At 32.0% G+C, this 16,958-nt stretch overlaps 1 protein-coding gene across 10 annotated transcripts in view; it reads left to right on the forward strand.

The window, feature by feature from the left end:
* The window catches only part of POLQ (DNA polymerase theta), a 91,267-nt gene that overhangs the window by 18,524 nt on the left and 55,785 nt on the right, over window positions 1-16,958 (forward strand). For 6 of the 10 annotated variants that reach the window (XM_016158842.2, XM_016158843.2, XM_016158844.2 and 3 more), the window contains 4 exons: window positions 676-888; window positions 5,617-5,759; window positions 7,135-7,339; window positions 7,682-7,824. In XM_016158842.2, the coding sequence (XP_016014328.2) occupies window positions 676-888; window positions 5,617-5,759; window positions 7,135-7,339; window positions 7,682-7,824 (704 nt within the window). Of the gene's footprint in view, window positions 1-19; window positions 69-675; window positions 889-5,616; window positions 5,760-7,134; window positions 7,340-7,681; window positions 7,825-16,958 lie in introns of all 10 variants that reach the window. The other 4 variants (XM_016158851.2, XM_016158850.2, XM_016158847.2 and 1 more) reach the window with 1 other exon arrangement.

A 16,958-nucleotide genomic window follows, 5' to 3' on the forward strand; every position in this document is an offset into this window, starting at 1 on the left:
GAATTATATTACTGTGCAGTATGCCTGTCTCATAATTGGAGAGACCGTGTATCAGCCTATCATCACAGGTAAGTGGTTTTTTAAAAACTAACAGTGTTTCCAAGTACTGTATTATAAATATCTCTATAATACTGTATGCTATAAAAATTTTATAACCATTAGTGTGGAGGCTAAGCTGTGAAGCAACCATATCACTAGACTGCCATAAAGTAATTATATTGTTGCTTCTTTATTATCACTGCATGAATTGCTGTTCTTTTCATTGTTAATGTCTAGTGTTAGTAATACATATAATATCTACATGTTTTATATCCTGAAAGACAATATTGATATAGGTGCTGACAGACAATTCATTGTAAACAGATGACATAAACTTATGGTGTCAATAAATACAATATAGTACTATAAATGCATAATTTTCTTTTATGACTTTCTTAATAACATTTTATTTTTTACTACCTTTATGTTAATGCAGTACAGAATACATATAACATACAAAATATGTATTAATCAACTGTTTAATTATTGGTAAGGGTTCCAGTCAACAATAGGCTGTTAGTAGTTAAGTTTTTGGGAGCCAAAAGATATACACGGGTTTACCACTGTATGCGGGGTCTGTGCCCATAACCCCTGTGTTGTTCAACTGTGTATGTTACTGTAACTTCCATTTTTTAGGTCTTACTTTTGAGGAAAGGGATATCATTGAAGGAGCCTTCCGTCAAGGTCAGATTCGGGTCTTGGCAGCAACTTCTACTCTATCATCTGGGGTGAATTTACCTGCACGTCGTGTAATTATTCGGACTCCGATTTTCAGTGGTCGAACTCTAGATATTCTTACTTATAAGCAGATGGTTGGTCGTGCTGGCAGGAAAGGTGTAGACACAGTAGGTAAGTGAGTTTGGATTTAATTGTAATAGTATTGCTAAGGACAGTGTCATTCTACTTGAAATTTGACTAGTACCTAGCAACCCATTTCTCATCATGTTGTATTTGTTATCCAAAGCACTAATGTCAATCCTTTTGGATTTACTTAATATTTATAATGCATATAAATTAAAATTTTCATGTTGTCAATCATTGATTTTCTACAAATGTAGAATTAGGATTTTCTTTTATGTTATACACAGTGAACTGATTCTGTATTATGTTAATCAAGATAATTTATCTCATTAGCTGGAATATGTTTTTTAATTTCCAGTATAGTCTACTATTCAGTGCAATTCTGCTTAGTCATCTGGTTTAAGAGAAAGTTCAAGAAGGAATGCTGAGAGCTGGGAAGCACCTCACACTTTGGGAATAGGAATTTCACATACCATCTTTTTCTCTCTCAGTTGATGCTGGCTGTAAAAACAACCTTTTCAGTTTCTTATCTTGCATTAGCAAGTAATGATAATATTACCAGAAGTCAAAACAAAAGTGTTGTCTCCAGCAATGAGGAAGAGGTTTGTTTTAATTAAGTATCAATATAGCAACAAATATTATTGCTAACCTCTTTCTTACATTATTTTGTGTGTGGCTAAATTGTTGGAAGGAACATTCTCTGTCATTTTATCTTCTCTAGGGTATAGTTTATCAACACCAATATTATATTATGTCAAATAAATATGCAAAGAGTTTTGTGACTACTAAAGAGAAATAAGGATATCCAGGAGAAAAGGGAATGTCTTAATGGGAAAATAGATTGGCTATTCTGGCCACAAAAAGCTGTGTAGTATACTGAAGAAATGTCTTAGAATAACTTCACTTGTCATGTAAAATTCTTAAATACAGTTGATCTTCATTATTCATGGATTTCATATTTGTGAATTTGCTCACTAAAATTTATTCATGACCCCCACATCAGTACTTGTGGGGATTTTGTGGACACGTGCAGAGTGATGAAACATTTGAGTCTCTAGAAGCATACATTCCCTGCTGAAGTTCAAAAGGTGACTCTCCGCCTTCTTACTTTAGCTGTCATACTCCAAACAAGCATCCTTTTCATGGTCTATTTAGTGCCACATTTTTCATATTTTGGGGCATTTTGGTGACTTGGCTGCTTCAAGTGGCCCCCAAGCATAGTGCTGAAGTGCAATTATCTAGTGTTCCAAAGTGCAAGAAGTTTATAATGTGCCCTATAGAGAAAATAAAGGTGCTAGATAAGCTTTGTTCAGCCATGAGATATAGTACTGGTGGCTGTGAGCTTAATGTTAATAAATCAACAATATATATCTAATAAGGTCTCTTTATACAGAAAAACGCATAAAACAATATTTTGTATTGACTGATTAATGAAAATGTGGAGACTAGAGGATTGCGGGAAGCTAACCCTGTGTTTTCCCATGGTGCGATGGTTCAGTATTCCCTAATTCAGTGTTTGTGGTGACTTTATAGAACATAACTACCACAAATAATAAGAATTCACTATAATTTATTGGTGACTGAATTAGAATATAAGTTTACTGCTATAACAAGCCAACAAAAGGTTCTTAAACAGGGTAGAAGTTAATTCCTTATATAACAGTACAATCATAAGTAATCTGGGGCTAATACAGTGACTCCACTGTCAGGTACCTAGTCTTCTAGTTTGTTTTTCCATGTTCAGGAATATAGTTTCTGTTTTGTGGTGGAAGATAACTACTCCGGTCTCTGCCATAACATCTGCATCAGGAAGGGGAGATGAAATAAAGGGGACACGTCCTACCTTTTAAGAAGTTGCACAAAGTATTTCTCCTCACATACAGTTGGCCAGAACTTAGTCACGTGGTTATATTCCCCAACTGCAAGGGAGGCTGGGGAATATAATCTTTAATTGAGTGGCTGTGTGCCCAGTTGTCATTTAGGGGTTTTATTAAAGGAAGAATGAGAGAATGGCTATTAAGGGATAGCCATTAGTCTCAGCCCCAGTAACAAATGACTCATTTATCTATAATCTCTGAAGGTCCATTGGTCTGCCTCTCTTTTAAGTCCTAAAATTTTGATGATTAAAAAAAACTTCCATGTCATTGGATTTCCCCTATAATAGGTATCGGATTTCCCTTACTATAGGTATCAAAGAAGTTTATCCTGCTTCTGTCTTTTTACAAAATATGCAAATTATATGTATGTGTTTAAAAAGAGTAGTGGGAAGAGACTAAGACACTCCCCATTCTTATCTGCCTTTCTCTACTCTTTTCTGGACTCTGATTTCTCAGTAGACCCACAACACTGGAGAGTGGAGTGAAAGTTCATTTATACAGATGCTCTTCTTTCAGGGCCAGAGGGTGTTTAAGGCAATGCAGAAGACAAGGGAGGTTTTATTTGCCTTACTACATTCTTAGCTGGTGCTTTCTCACAGGGAGGAATAATTGGAAGGTTGGTGTCCTGGACTAATAATTATCAAGCCTTAAAACAGATTAAATTCAAACAAAACTAAAATCTGCCACAATAACTTTATTTCTGAGGCATTAGAAACTTCTGAGATTTTGACTTTACATAATGTTCCATTTCTGAATGGCATATAGCTTAGCTCAGAACTTTCAGCAAGTGGGAAGTGTGTGAATATAGTCTTTTGCATCCACTATAAAGATTTAACTAGGTCATGCTTTTTGGACTGTGTAGCATCTTTGTTACTTCTATTGGTTTTGTAAATGCTGTTAATATTTTCTGTATAGTCCATGGTATTTTATTTGGATGGCACTCAACCTCTCTGTGATTTCCTGGAATTTTCCAGAGTAGGATAATGGTGCTTTGTGCCAAATTAGTGATTTGCAAATCAAATAGTAATAAATGGTTTGATTCTAATTGACTTCTCTATTGTATAAAAACTATACCTTCCCAGCAGGTGGGAACAGGAAACTTCTGGCATTAATTTGAGCATTTTCATAAATCTTGCTCATCCTAAAAAAAGTTTGTCCATTTTGTTGAATCAAAGCTTAGAACAGGCATAAATAGCCCAAAGTGGCTTTGTATCTTGTGGCTAATGCTAGTTGATGCATTTTCTAGACAATTTTTTTGTGTGTCTTAAGCTGGGCTATTTTGTAGTCACTGCAAGAGCCAGGTAATAATTTTATTCACCTGATTTTTTAAATGGCACTTATCTTTTTGTAATTATATCTGGAATACATAACTAATGGTCCTCAAGCTATAGTCCCTTATCTTTATCCTATCTTCCTTCTCAGTTTAAGTTAATGTTAGAAAAGTATCATCTGTACCTTCTCTCTGTCAGCAGTAGTTGGTATGGTCTAGCACAATACCACTTTTATTTTTCTCTAAAGCAAATGGCCTTCATTTTGCCTCTTGAATGTCTAATTTACCTGTTTACTTTCTCCTACTATTGGATTAATTTTTTTTTAAATTATGGTTTTCTCTAGTCTTAATTATTGTAATAATAGTTTATATTTGTATAAATTTTATATTTGTATGTTTTTAATTTATAAGTGCTTTCACATATTTTTGTTTATTTGCTTGTCACAATAACCCAAAGCACTTAGCTAATGAATGTTATAATGTAATTTCCAAGTACCAATAAATATTTTTGAATTTATATTATCATGTATAACTGGTAATGCATTTTCATAGATAGTTTTCAAAATACTTCTGTTACTATTATTATATGCTTAATTATTCAATAATAATAGTTAATACTGTAAGGAAATAAAAACACTTTTCCTCTATGTTCAATGGCTAATGCCTGCAAATTAAACTGACAAATGACAGATTAACAGGAAAAAAGGCATATTTTATTTGATGTTATTTTATTTTTTTTCACACATATGAAGACCTGCATAGAAAAGATGTGAAGACCCAAAGAAGTGGTTAGATTCTGGGGGTCGTTTATACATACATATATATATGTATATAAATATGTGTGTGTATATATATATATACTATATATATATGCTAAAATTATATACTATATATATGCTAAATATATATGCTAAAGTTATATATGTATATATATACACATACATGTATATATATGTATGTGTATATATATACATACACATATATATATAATTTTAGCAAAGAGTGATAAATTGTGGAGAAATGAAAAGACAAAGGAGAGGTTTGGGCTTCTAGGGGTGGTAAATTTTGTGAATGTAAACATAACCTGGGAACTAATGAAAGTTAAAGATTATTTAGTAAGGTTTGTGCAGACCCATCTCTGTGCTGACTTTCTTTTCTTTTTCTTTTTGATTATTTTTTAGAGAATATTTGTAAGAATTTATTTGGTCAAAATTGATAGCATTGCATTGCTCCCTGTGTTGATTTTCTGTCTTCAGAGATAAAGATTGTTCTCCCGCTATGAGAGGCAGGAAGGGGGACATTTTCACAAAGATTAATTTATGTCCAGCTTATAGGCATATAGGGAGAGGGTGAAGAGCTTTTTCTTTGTTTGCTGTTTCCCAATTGGCTTCAGGTCAAAATAATTCTTAATACAAAGAAAGTGGCATTTTTGTGTGGCATATATATTCTGATCCTGTTAAACCCAAAGTTCAGAAGATGAAAACATTAGCACGAATTCTATGACCATAACAATCACTATCATGTATTATTTCCTTTAAAACAAGTAAGCCAATTAAATTCTCTTTAGCTGGTATCTTATGGAACTGTGTTGGGAGTTTGAAAATGTGTGATTTTTTTGTTTGTTTATAGGTGAGAGTATCTTAATTTGTAAGAACTCTGAGAAATCAAAAGGCATAGCTCTACTTCAGGGATCTCTAAAACCTGTTCGCAGCTGTCTGCGAAGACGAGAAGGAGAAGAAGTAACTGCGAGCATGATAAGAGCTATTCTGGAGGTAAGAGAGTGTTCCCTAAATTACACTTGCTCTTTTGTACCTATAATGCAATGGTAGAACTTTAGTATGTGAAAAATATTAGCTTTATGTTTCTTTACAATATTATTTATAGCCTTTCGAAATCTGAATCTCTTCTATTTTATATAGTTATTTTCTGGAATTTAATACAGCTAGTGCTATATCAAGCCATTTCAAAACAGTGCATTAAAACCCAAATGCCAGATGGTTTTTTGTTTTTTATATATTCTTAATTATTTTGTGAATTTAAAAAAGTGACAAAAATGGCCCCTAGTTCTGTTATCCAGATAATACCTGTTGACATTCAAATAAAATCATATTTAAAATACACATAATTAGAAGTTTCAAACAATACAGAAAGTTCTAAAGTGAAAAATAAAACTTTCTGCTCAGAGTCCTCATAGGTAACTCCTTTTAAGTGTTTTCATTTAGTCATCTAGGAAATTGTTCTGTTCGTATACCAGCATGTCTTGCTGTTGGCTTCAGTACTGATCCTGGGGGTGCTAGTGCCTGCACTCATATTCTTTTTTTTTTCTCTTTAGCTCTCAGTTTGGAAAAAAAAAAGTAATTGATAACATATGGTTGGCAAGGATGAAGAAAGTAGGCACTCTCATGTACTGCTGAAATTTTTTTGGAGGGAAACTTTTTCATACCTACAAAGAGGAAAAAATGCACATGGCCAGTTATCGAAGAGATTCATATCTAGGAATGTTACCTAGAAATGTATTGTGAAATCACATCAATTTAAGTGTACATAAATGTTTATTATAGCACTATTTGTAATAAGAAAAAACTGGGAATGACCAAAATACCAATAATACTTAATAGATTTTAGAAAAATTGAAATAATTCCGTTTAGGATGATTTGGTATGTTTTTAATATATATTAAATCACAGAAGGCAAGGGGCAAACTAGTATATGTAATAGAACAGTTGTGGGAAAATGATATCCACAAGACACAATTAACCTTATCTTTTTCTACACCTATTCCCCATTCCTCTTCTGGATGGGAAGTATTCAATATTAGCATTCCTGTATGCCCACATATTTCAGAAGGAAGGATGAGAAAAATTGATTTGGTTCACAGCCATGAGCCATCAATATCTCCTTTATATATGTGTTAATTTCCACATTTCAGATATTCACTTATTTTCCTGTATGAGAAAATGTATATACTTTTAAGGAAAACTTTTCACATTATTAGTAGGTGTTATCTACATTTGTAATGAATGGTGCTGGAGGAGTTAATGAAGAATCTCTACATTGAGAGAACAAAATTACTTAATTTCTTTTATATCATGAAGACCTGAATGTCTTATTAAAAAGTTACAGAAAATTTCAAACCTCTTGTATCAGATAATAGTTGGTGGAGTGGCAAGTACGCCACAAGATATGCAGACTTATGCTTCTTGCACATTTTTGGCTGCAAGCATGAAAGAAAGGAAGCAGGGAATTCAGAAAAATCAAGATCCTGTTCAACTTGGAGCAATTGAGGCTTGTGTAATGTGGCTGCTAGAAAATGAATTCATCCAGACTACTGAAGCTAGTGATGGAACAGAAGGTAACTATGTCTTAATTGCAATTTACTCACTCTTTCATCTTTAGTTACTGAGAATGTATAGCACTGGTTAGTAAAAGGAAATAAGCTTTTCAAGGTATAAAAGGAAACTGATTTTTCAAAGTGTGAGTGTATCAACTCATTTTTAGTAAGTCAGTGTTGTGTTCAACAACATCAGACAATTAGCATAGGACCTGCTCATAAATATCCATGCACTGGGCAAGATTTTGTTTGTAGAATATATCAGAACCTAAAAAGTTAATTACAGAGTACAGAAAGACAGTGTGTTGTTTTATTTATTTTTAACATCTGATCCTTTATTTTCCCACCCCACACCCAAACCAGGGAAGGTGTATCATCCAACACATCTTGGTTCGGCAACTCTTTCTTCTTCACTTACTCCAGCTGATACTTTAGATATTTTTGCTGATCTCCAAAGGGCGATGAAGGGCTTTGTTTTAGAGAATGATCTGCATATTGTCTATCTGGTAAGTTCTATTTTCTTTCATATTGGTAAAAATGGTAAAAAAATATATAGAATCTTGAACATCAAAGATACTCTAAGAGAACATCTTGTTTATTTTCCTTGACTAGGGTAGTAGTAGTAGGAATGAAGAAGAGGTAATAAAAGAGTTGTTTTAAAGTAATATGCTAAATTTTCTAATTCTCTTTTATTTGCCTACTTATCTATTTTCTCTAGCCTTTCTTCAAAAAGATTTGAGGTGATTAAAAAAATATTTAAAAATATATAAGAGAAAAGCACAGGACAAAAAGATATCAGGAAATTAGAGATAAGATTATAAGGTACAAATCAAGCAAAGATTGGTATATAAGCAGGGCATGCCATTAAGTCATATACAGTTGCTATGGCCAACTTTAGTTCTGGATGCAGGGGAAGGAACAGATGCATGTGTTTTTAATATGTAAATGATGGGGGTAAAATTGAAATTCTCATAAGAATTAGGAAAGCTTATCAGGAATTACCTTTCAATAAAAAACGCTAAATAGAGGTGAGCAGAGGGGAAATGTCTGGATATGGCCTTTTTAAAAATTCTAGTGAAGATATACATGTGTGATAATGTGCATAAAGTTCTATACTTGAGAATGTGGCTAGAAAGAACCTCAGAGTCAGTTTGACCAGTTATCTGCTATGGCCTTAAAAATAAGTCTCATTTATAGTACAGTGGCTAAGATTATGAGCTGTAGGGTCAGACTGCCAGTTTGCCTCCATGAAAATTAGATTGAATGCAAGTTACTAAAATAATTGCTGATGAAATATATGAGAGACAACTGTAAAAGCTCTGAAAAGATATAAAAATATATATGGGAAAAAAACTATTGAGATAATACTCAGAATATTTTTCAATTATCTTTAATATCTAACTTCACTTTACCAAACAAATTGGATTCCTTAGATAATATATTGTGGTTATGGTTTGCATAAGAAAGCAATGATAAATTCTTATGAACAGACACGACTCAAAAGAAAAGGCCTTGGCCCTAGCTCAAAATATTGGCAAGTTAGTTAGTATACATTTATGTTTTAAGTTAAATAAAACATTTGTAGTTTGCATGTACTATTTAATTTTTGAATATTTATGTGATTCAGCAGTCAGAAGTATATCAAAAGGAATACTCAGTGAAGTCTGACATCTATATATATCCCCTGCATGCCATTTCCACCCCCTTCATAGATAGCTATTTTCATTAGTTTTTGGTATATATCTTTTGTGTTTCATTTCATAAATATTAGCAAGCACTTATACATTCTTTACCTTTTCTTATGCAGAGGATAGTTTAATATATAACAATATATCTTGGAAATCACTTTATATCAGTTTATGGAGGTTTTTTTGTATCTGAATAACTCCATTGTGTGTGTAGATATACCATTGTTTATTAAATCAGTTCATAGTTCTACTTTTGGGTTGTTTCCAATATTTTGTTATAGTAAGTAATGCTACAGTTAAAAACTTTGGTACAAATATTGTTTAGTTTTGACAGAGGCATGTCTTTAGGAAAGACCCCCAGAGGAGCAATTGCTGGGTAAGTGTAAAGACATATGTGATTTCGGTTTTGCAAAACTGCCTTCTATAGAGGTTGTTATTTATTTATTTATTTATTTATTTTATCATTTTCCAATTTTACCAGTGCTATATGAGTGGTTATTTTCCTATAACTATAAATAGAGTATATTGTCAACCTTTTGTATTTTGAGTATAGTTTTAATTTGCATTTTTTATTATCAATAAATTTTAACATTAAGGGTAATATGCTTTTTTCCCCTATAATCTATGATTTTTGCTCAGTTTCCACTGTTTTTGGTCCTTAAGTTATAAAGGTTCTTTTATACATTAAGGAGAGTAGTGCTTTGTGGTATAAGTGTTTTTCTTCTAGTTTTTCACTTGGCTTTTTGCTATGTGTTCTGTCTAGCATTTTTTTTTTAAATGTAGTTGAATTTATGAACTTTTGAATCACTTGTTTTTCTTGCTCTTCTATCTTTTTTTTCCATAATGACTATCTGCAGTTACAGCTTAATTTGTTAAAAGGTTCTTTTACACATAATGACTGAAAATTTTTCTACAACTTTTATTTTTTAACTTTTTCTCTAACTGTTATCCTGTGTACTAATTTGCATTTGTATTTGGTTATATTTCTAATTTTCATTCGTTGTTGGATATATTTCTGTTTCATTTGTTGATCTGACAATAGGCCAATTTTACCAATTCTCATTTGTATGTCTGTTTTAATTAAAAGGGTTTATTGTATGTTTTATCTAGTAGAGCTAGTTCCCTTCGTTGCCCTCCTTTTTTAGTGTTCATAGGTATTCTTGCTTGCTTACTTTTTAATATAACACTTAAAATTAACTTGGTGTTTTTATTGGTATTGTTAAATTTATACATTAACAAGAAGGAGAACTGACATACTTTTTAAAAATTTGATTGGTCTTATGAAAATGGTTGTTTCTCTTTAAATCTATTTTTGGGCTTTTAAGAGTATTCTAAAAATTTTCTCATAGAAAATTTGATTATTATTTTTAAATAGTTTGTTGCAATCTAATTCACACAGCATGCCATTTAAAGTGTACAAGTCAATGATTTTTAGTGTATTCAGAGTTGTGAAATCATCATCAATGTCTAATTTCAGAACATTTTCATCACCCCAGAAAGAAACCTGGACCCATTAGCAATCACTCCCCATATTCCTCCAACCTCCTCCTCCTCCCCTGGTTCTGAGCAACCAGTAAGGCACCTAAATGTGCTTTCTGTTCCTATAGACTTTTCTATTTTGAAAATTTTATACAAATGGAATCATAATATGTGGTCTTTTACAACTTGTTTTTTTCACATAGCATAATGTTTTCAAAGTTTATGTTATAGCATGTATTGATTCTTTAGTCTTTTATATTGGAGAATAATATTACATTGTATGGATATGCATCTTTATCCATTTATCAATCGATGGACATTTTGTATGTTTTTACTTTTTTTTTTTTTAGCATTTTATTAGTTTCAAGTATACAGTACATTGATTAGACATTTATATAGTTTATGAAACAATCCAAGTAAAAAATGGGCAGAAGACCTGGATAGATATTTCTCCAAAGAAGAAATACAGATGGCTAATAGACATATGAAAAGATGCTCAAGGTCACTAATTATCAGAGAAATGCAAATTAAAATCACAATGAGATATCACCTCACGCATATCAGAATGACTATCATCAGTAAATCAAACAAAACAAAACAAGTGTTGGTGAGGATGTGGAGAAAAGGGAACTTTCATAACACTGTTAGTGGAATTGCAAATTGGTATGTTTTTACTTTTTGGCTATTATGAATAATGCTACTGTGAGCATTTGTGTATAAGTTTTTGTGTGGACATATGTTTTGAATTTTCTTGGGTATATCCCTAGGAGTAGAATTATAGTAACTCAATTTTTAACATGTTAAGGCGCTTCCAAACTCCTTAAAAGCAGCTAATTTTACATTTCCACCAGCAATATTCAAGGGTTTCTATTCTTCCACATTCTCTCCAATACTTCTTTTAACCTGTCTTTAAAATATATCCTTATGGGGATGAAGTACTACCTCATTATAGTTTAGATTTGCATTTGCCTAGTGGGTAATGATGTTGAGCATCTTTTCATGTATTTGTTGACCATTTGAGCATCTTCCTTAGAAAAATATCTATTCAGATCCCTTACCCATTTTTAAACTGGGTTTTTGTTTGTTTGTTTGTTTGTTTTTTATTGAGTTGAAAGAGTTTTTTATTCTGGATAGAAGTCTCTTATCAGATACATGAATTGACAATATTTTCACTCATTCTGTAGCTTTTCACATTTTTGATATCCTTTGAAGCACAAAAGTTTTTAATCTTAATGATGTTGAATTTATCAATTTTTTTCCTTTGGGTATCATATCTAAGAATTCATTGTGTAATCCAATGCCACAAAGGTTTACTCTTATGTTTTCTTCTAAGAGTTTTATAGTTTTAGCTCTTACACTTAGAGGTGTGATCCACTTTGATTTTTTTGACTGATATAAGGTAGGATCTAATTTCATTCCTTGCATATGCATATCCATATATCTCAGTAACATTTGTTGAAAATCCATTGAATTGCCTTGTCATCCCTTTCAAAATCAGTTGATCACAAATATAAGGGTTTATTTCTGGACTATTCAATTCTATTTCATTATCTATATGTTTATCCTTATGCTGATACCATACTGTTTTGATTACTGTAGCTTGGTAAGTTTTGAAATCAGGAAATGTGAACCTTCTAACCTTATTCTTCTTTTTGAAAACTTTTAAAACTTTTTAGGGTCCCTTGTATGTCTTTATGAATTTTAGTATCAGTTTGTCAATTTCTGCAAAGAAGCTAGCTGGATTTTAATAGGGATTTTGTTGAATCTGTAGATCAGTTTGGGGAATATTATCATCTTAACAATATTAAGTCTTCCAGTTCATGCACGTGGGCTGTCTTCTCATTTAATTGGGTCTTATTTAATTTTTTTCAACAATTTTATAGTTTTCAGAGTACAAATTTTCTATTTCCTTTGTTAAACTTATTCCTAAGCATTTATTTTGATGCTACTGTAAATGGAATTGCTTTCTTAACTTCATTTTCAAATTGTTTATTAAAGTATATAGAAAAACTTTTTGCGTATCATTCTTATATCCTACAACCTATTAAAACTTCTAATTAATTTTAATAGTATTTTTGGTGGATTCTTAGGATTTTCTATAGACAAGATTGTGGCATCTGCAAATAGAGATAATTTTGCTTCTTTGTTTTCAATCTGGATGTCTTCTGTTTTTTTTCTTGCCTAATTGATTGGGCTAGAATCCACAATAAAATGTGAAATAGAGGTAGCAAGAGCAGACATCTTTGTCTTGTTCCTGATCTTAGAGGGAAAGCATTCAGTCTTTCCTTATCAGGTATGAAGTTAGCTGTGTTTTTTTTGCAGATGGCCTTTATCACATTGAGGAAGTTACCTTCTATTCCTAGTTTGTTGAATATATATATGATTTTTATCATAAAAGGGTGTTAAATTTTGTCAAGTGCTTTTTCTGCATCAATTAGGATCATGCAGTTTTTGTCCATTCTATGGATATAGTATATTTCATTAATTGATTTTCAGATATTAATCTTGAATTTTTTGCGTAAATACCACTTGGTCATGTTGTATAATACTATTTACACATTGCTAGATTTAGTTTGCTAGTATATAGTTAGGAAGTGCTTTCTGGTTTTGTAGAAGAATTTGTGAAGGATTGATGTTAATAATAATTTAAACATTTAGGAGCTATTACCAGTCAAGCTATTGCGGCCTGGGCTTTTATTTGGAGTACATTTTTCAACTACTAATTCGTTGTCTTGTTGTCGGATTTTCTATTTTTTGAATCAATTTTGGTAGTTTCTGTGTTTCCAAGAATCTGTCCACTTTATCTAGGTTATCTAATCTGCTAGTATTTAATTATTCGTAGTGTTTTCCTTATTCATTCATTCATTCATTCATTTATTTTAAGCCTACAGCTAGGAATACCTGGTATTCCTAGGTAGTCTCCCATCCAAGTACTAAGCTGGCCTGACCCTGCTTAGCTTCCGAGATCAGACAAGATTGGGTGTATTGAGGATGGCATAGCTGTAGATGTGTTTTCCTTATAATTCTTTTTATTTCTGTAAAGTCAGTAATGGTGTCCCCTCTTCCATTCCTGGTTTTAGTAATTTGAGTCTTTTCATTTCTTGATCAAGCTAGCTAAAGGTATTTCAATTTTGTTGATCTTTTTAAAGAACTGTTAAAAGTTTTTTAAACAAGGAGGCCATTAGACTGAGGTGGCTCTAATGTCTTGGTAGCTTATCTAAGCAAACCAAAACCTAAGCCAGAGTCAGTGCACTTGAGTCTGAGAAAGTGAAACTTAAGAACAATCAATCACAAGCAGCCAACTAGGCTTTCTCAAGTGAGGCAACTACTTAAGCTATAACCATTCAAATAATTTCTTTGCTTTGCTTCAACATCTTCTCTATAAAAACTTCGCCTCTAGCTCCTGTCAGTAGAGGACTCTTAACCACCTTTTGTTTGGCAATTGCACAATTCAAATTAGTGTATGCTCAAATGAACTCTTGAAAAATTTTAACATGCCTCAGTTTACCTTTTAATAGAACCTATTTTGTTTGCTGATTTTATATTTTTACTTTATTTCATTAACTTCTGATCTTTATTATTTTCCTCCTTCTTCCTTTGGGTTTACTTTGCACTTCACTTTGCAGTATCTTAAGATAGGACATTAGGATATTGATTTGAGATCATTTTTAAATATTGGCATTTATAGGTATGAATTTTCCTCAAAGCACTACTTTCACTGCATTCTATAAGTTTGGTATATTATGTTTTAATTTTCATTTCAAGGTACTTTGTAATTTCTATCATGGTTTCTTCTCTGACCCATTGTTATTTAGTAGTCTCTATTTAATTTGTGCATTGTGAATCTACACAATTTTTTGTTATTTCTAATTTTATTCCATTGTTGGAAAACATACTTTGTAGGATTTCAACCTTTTCACCTGTATTGAGGCTTGTTTTATTGCCTAACATATGGTCTATTCTGGAGAATGTTCAATGTGAGCTCAAAAAGAATGTGCATTCTGCTATTGTAGGATGGAGTTCTACAGATGTGTATTAGGTCTACTTAATTTAGATGTTGTTTTAGTCTTTTATTTCCTGTTGACCACTTAATTCTTCCATCTATTGTTGAAAGTGGGAGTACCATAGAAATACAAAGATTCATACAAGAATACTATAAAAGACTATATACTACCAAATTCAATAACCTAGAGAAATACATAAGCTCTTAGAAATATACAATCTTTCTAGACTGAATCATGAAGAACTGGAAAATCTAAATATGCTGATCAACAGTAAGGGAATTGAAACGACCATCAAAAATCTCCCCAAAGTAAAAGTCTAGGACCAGACAGCTTCACTAGTGAAATCTACCAAACATTCAAAGATGATTTAATACCTATCCTTCTCAAACTCTTTCAAAAAATTGAAGAAAAGAAAAAACTTCCTAACTCATTTTGAGGCCATTACCCTGACACCAAGACCTGGTAAGGATAACAAAAAGATAACAAAAAAAGAAAGCTACAGACCAATATCTCTGATGAATACAGATGCAAAAATTCTAAAAAAAAAAAAAAAAAAAAAAACTATACTAGCAAATAGAATACAATACATTAAAATGATTAGACATCACAATCAAGTGGGGTTCATTCTAGGGGCACAAGAATGGTTCAGCATATGCAAACCAATCAATGTGATACACCACATAAACAAAATAAAGGATAAAAGTCATATCAAAGGAAGTAAAAACAAAAATAAATGAATAGGATTATATCAAACTACAAAGCTGCTGACAGAAAAAGAAATCAACAAGACAAAGAGGCAACCAACTGAATGGGAGAAGATATTTGCTATCTTCCCACAATGCCTTTGATATTAGGGGCTAATATCCAAAACATATAAAGAACTCATACAACTCAACAACAACAAAAAGCAATTCAATGAAAAAATGGGCAGAGGACCTGAACAGACACTTCTCCCAAGAAAACATACAAATGGCCAACAGACATGAAAAGATAATTTTACAACCTATTATCGAAATGCAAATCAAGAACACAGTGAAATACTACCTCACACCTGTAAGAATGGCTATCATCAACAAGGCAAATAATAACCAGTGAGAGATGTGGGGAAAAAGGAAGACTTATACACTATTGGTGGAACTGCAAATTGGTATAGCCATTATGGAAAACAGTATGGAGGTTCCTCAAAAAACTTGATCTACCATATGACCCAGCACTCTATCTTCTGGGTATTTACCCCAAATATTTGAAAACATTTACCCTTAAAGATGTATGCACCCCAATGTTCATAGCAGCGTTATTCACGGTGGCCAAGACATGGAAACAATCAAAATGCCTTTCAGTAGATGGTTGACTAAAGAAGATGTGACACATATATACAATGGAATATTACTCAGCCGTGAGAAAAGATCAAATACTGCCGTTTGCAACAACATGGATGGATCTTGAAATAATCATCCTAAGTGAAATAAGTCAGATTGAAAGAGTCGAGAACCATTTGGTTTCACTCATTTGCAGGATGTAAAACTGAAAGCAACAAATGAATGAATGAGACAAGCAAAAACTCCTGGACACGGACAATAGTTTAGTGGTTACCAGAGGGAAAGGAGAGGAGGTAGATCATGGTAAAGGGGTTCAAATATATGGTGACAGAAGGATATTTGACTTTGGGTGGTGAATGCAATATAGTATATACGTGATGTATTATTGAATTGTACACTTGAAAAGATTTTTAAAAAAGAAAAAGGAGATACTTAAGTCTTCAACAATTTTTGTTTTGTTTTTTTTTGTTTAGTCTGTTTCTCTCTTTATTTCTGTCAAGTTTTGTTCATGTATTTCAGGGTCCTGGATATATTTACAATTGTTATACTACTTGATGGATTGATCCTTTTAGCATTATGAAATGTTCCTCTTATCTCTGTTAACATTTTTTTTAAGTCTACTTTATCTGATATTAGTATAGCCACTCTAGCTTTGTTATGGTTGTGGTTTGCATGATATTCTCCCTTCCTTTTACTTTTGAGCTATTTGTATTTTTGAATCTATGATGTATCTTCTACAGACAGCAAAGAATTGGATTTTGTTTTTTTATCCAATTTGTCAATTTCTGTCTTTCATTAGATTTTTAACCCATTTACATTTAATGTTATTATTGATATAGTTGGATTTGCATCTTTCATATTTTGTCTTTTTATTTTTTATATATCTCATGTCTTTTCCCCCTTTTACTTCTTTTACTGATGGATTTTGAATTATTTCTAACTTAATTTACACTAACTTAATTCCAGTGAGATATAGAAACATTATTCTTATATATATCTATTCCTATTCCTTTTTATGTGTGTGCTATTACTGTTATATGTGTTACATCTGTATGTGTTATAAATTCAAGTCAGCTGTTAAAATTATTATTTTATATAATAGTTTAATGTATTAAAGCAACTGAGAGAAAGAAAGCAAATGTATATTTAC

This window comes from Rousettus aegyptiacus, unplaced genomic scaffold (genome assembly GCF_014176215.1).
Source record: "Rousettus aegyptiacus isolate mRouAeg1 unplaced genomic scaffold, mRouAeg1.p scaffold_m13_p_4, whole genome shotgun sequence".
Classification (NCBI taxonomy): Eukaryota; Metazoa; Chordata; class Mammalia; order Chiroptera; family Pteropodidae; genus Rousettus; species Rousettus aegyptiacus.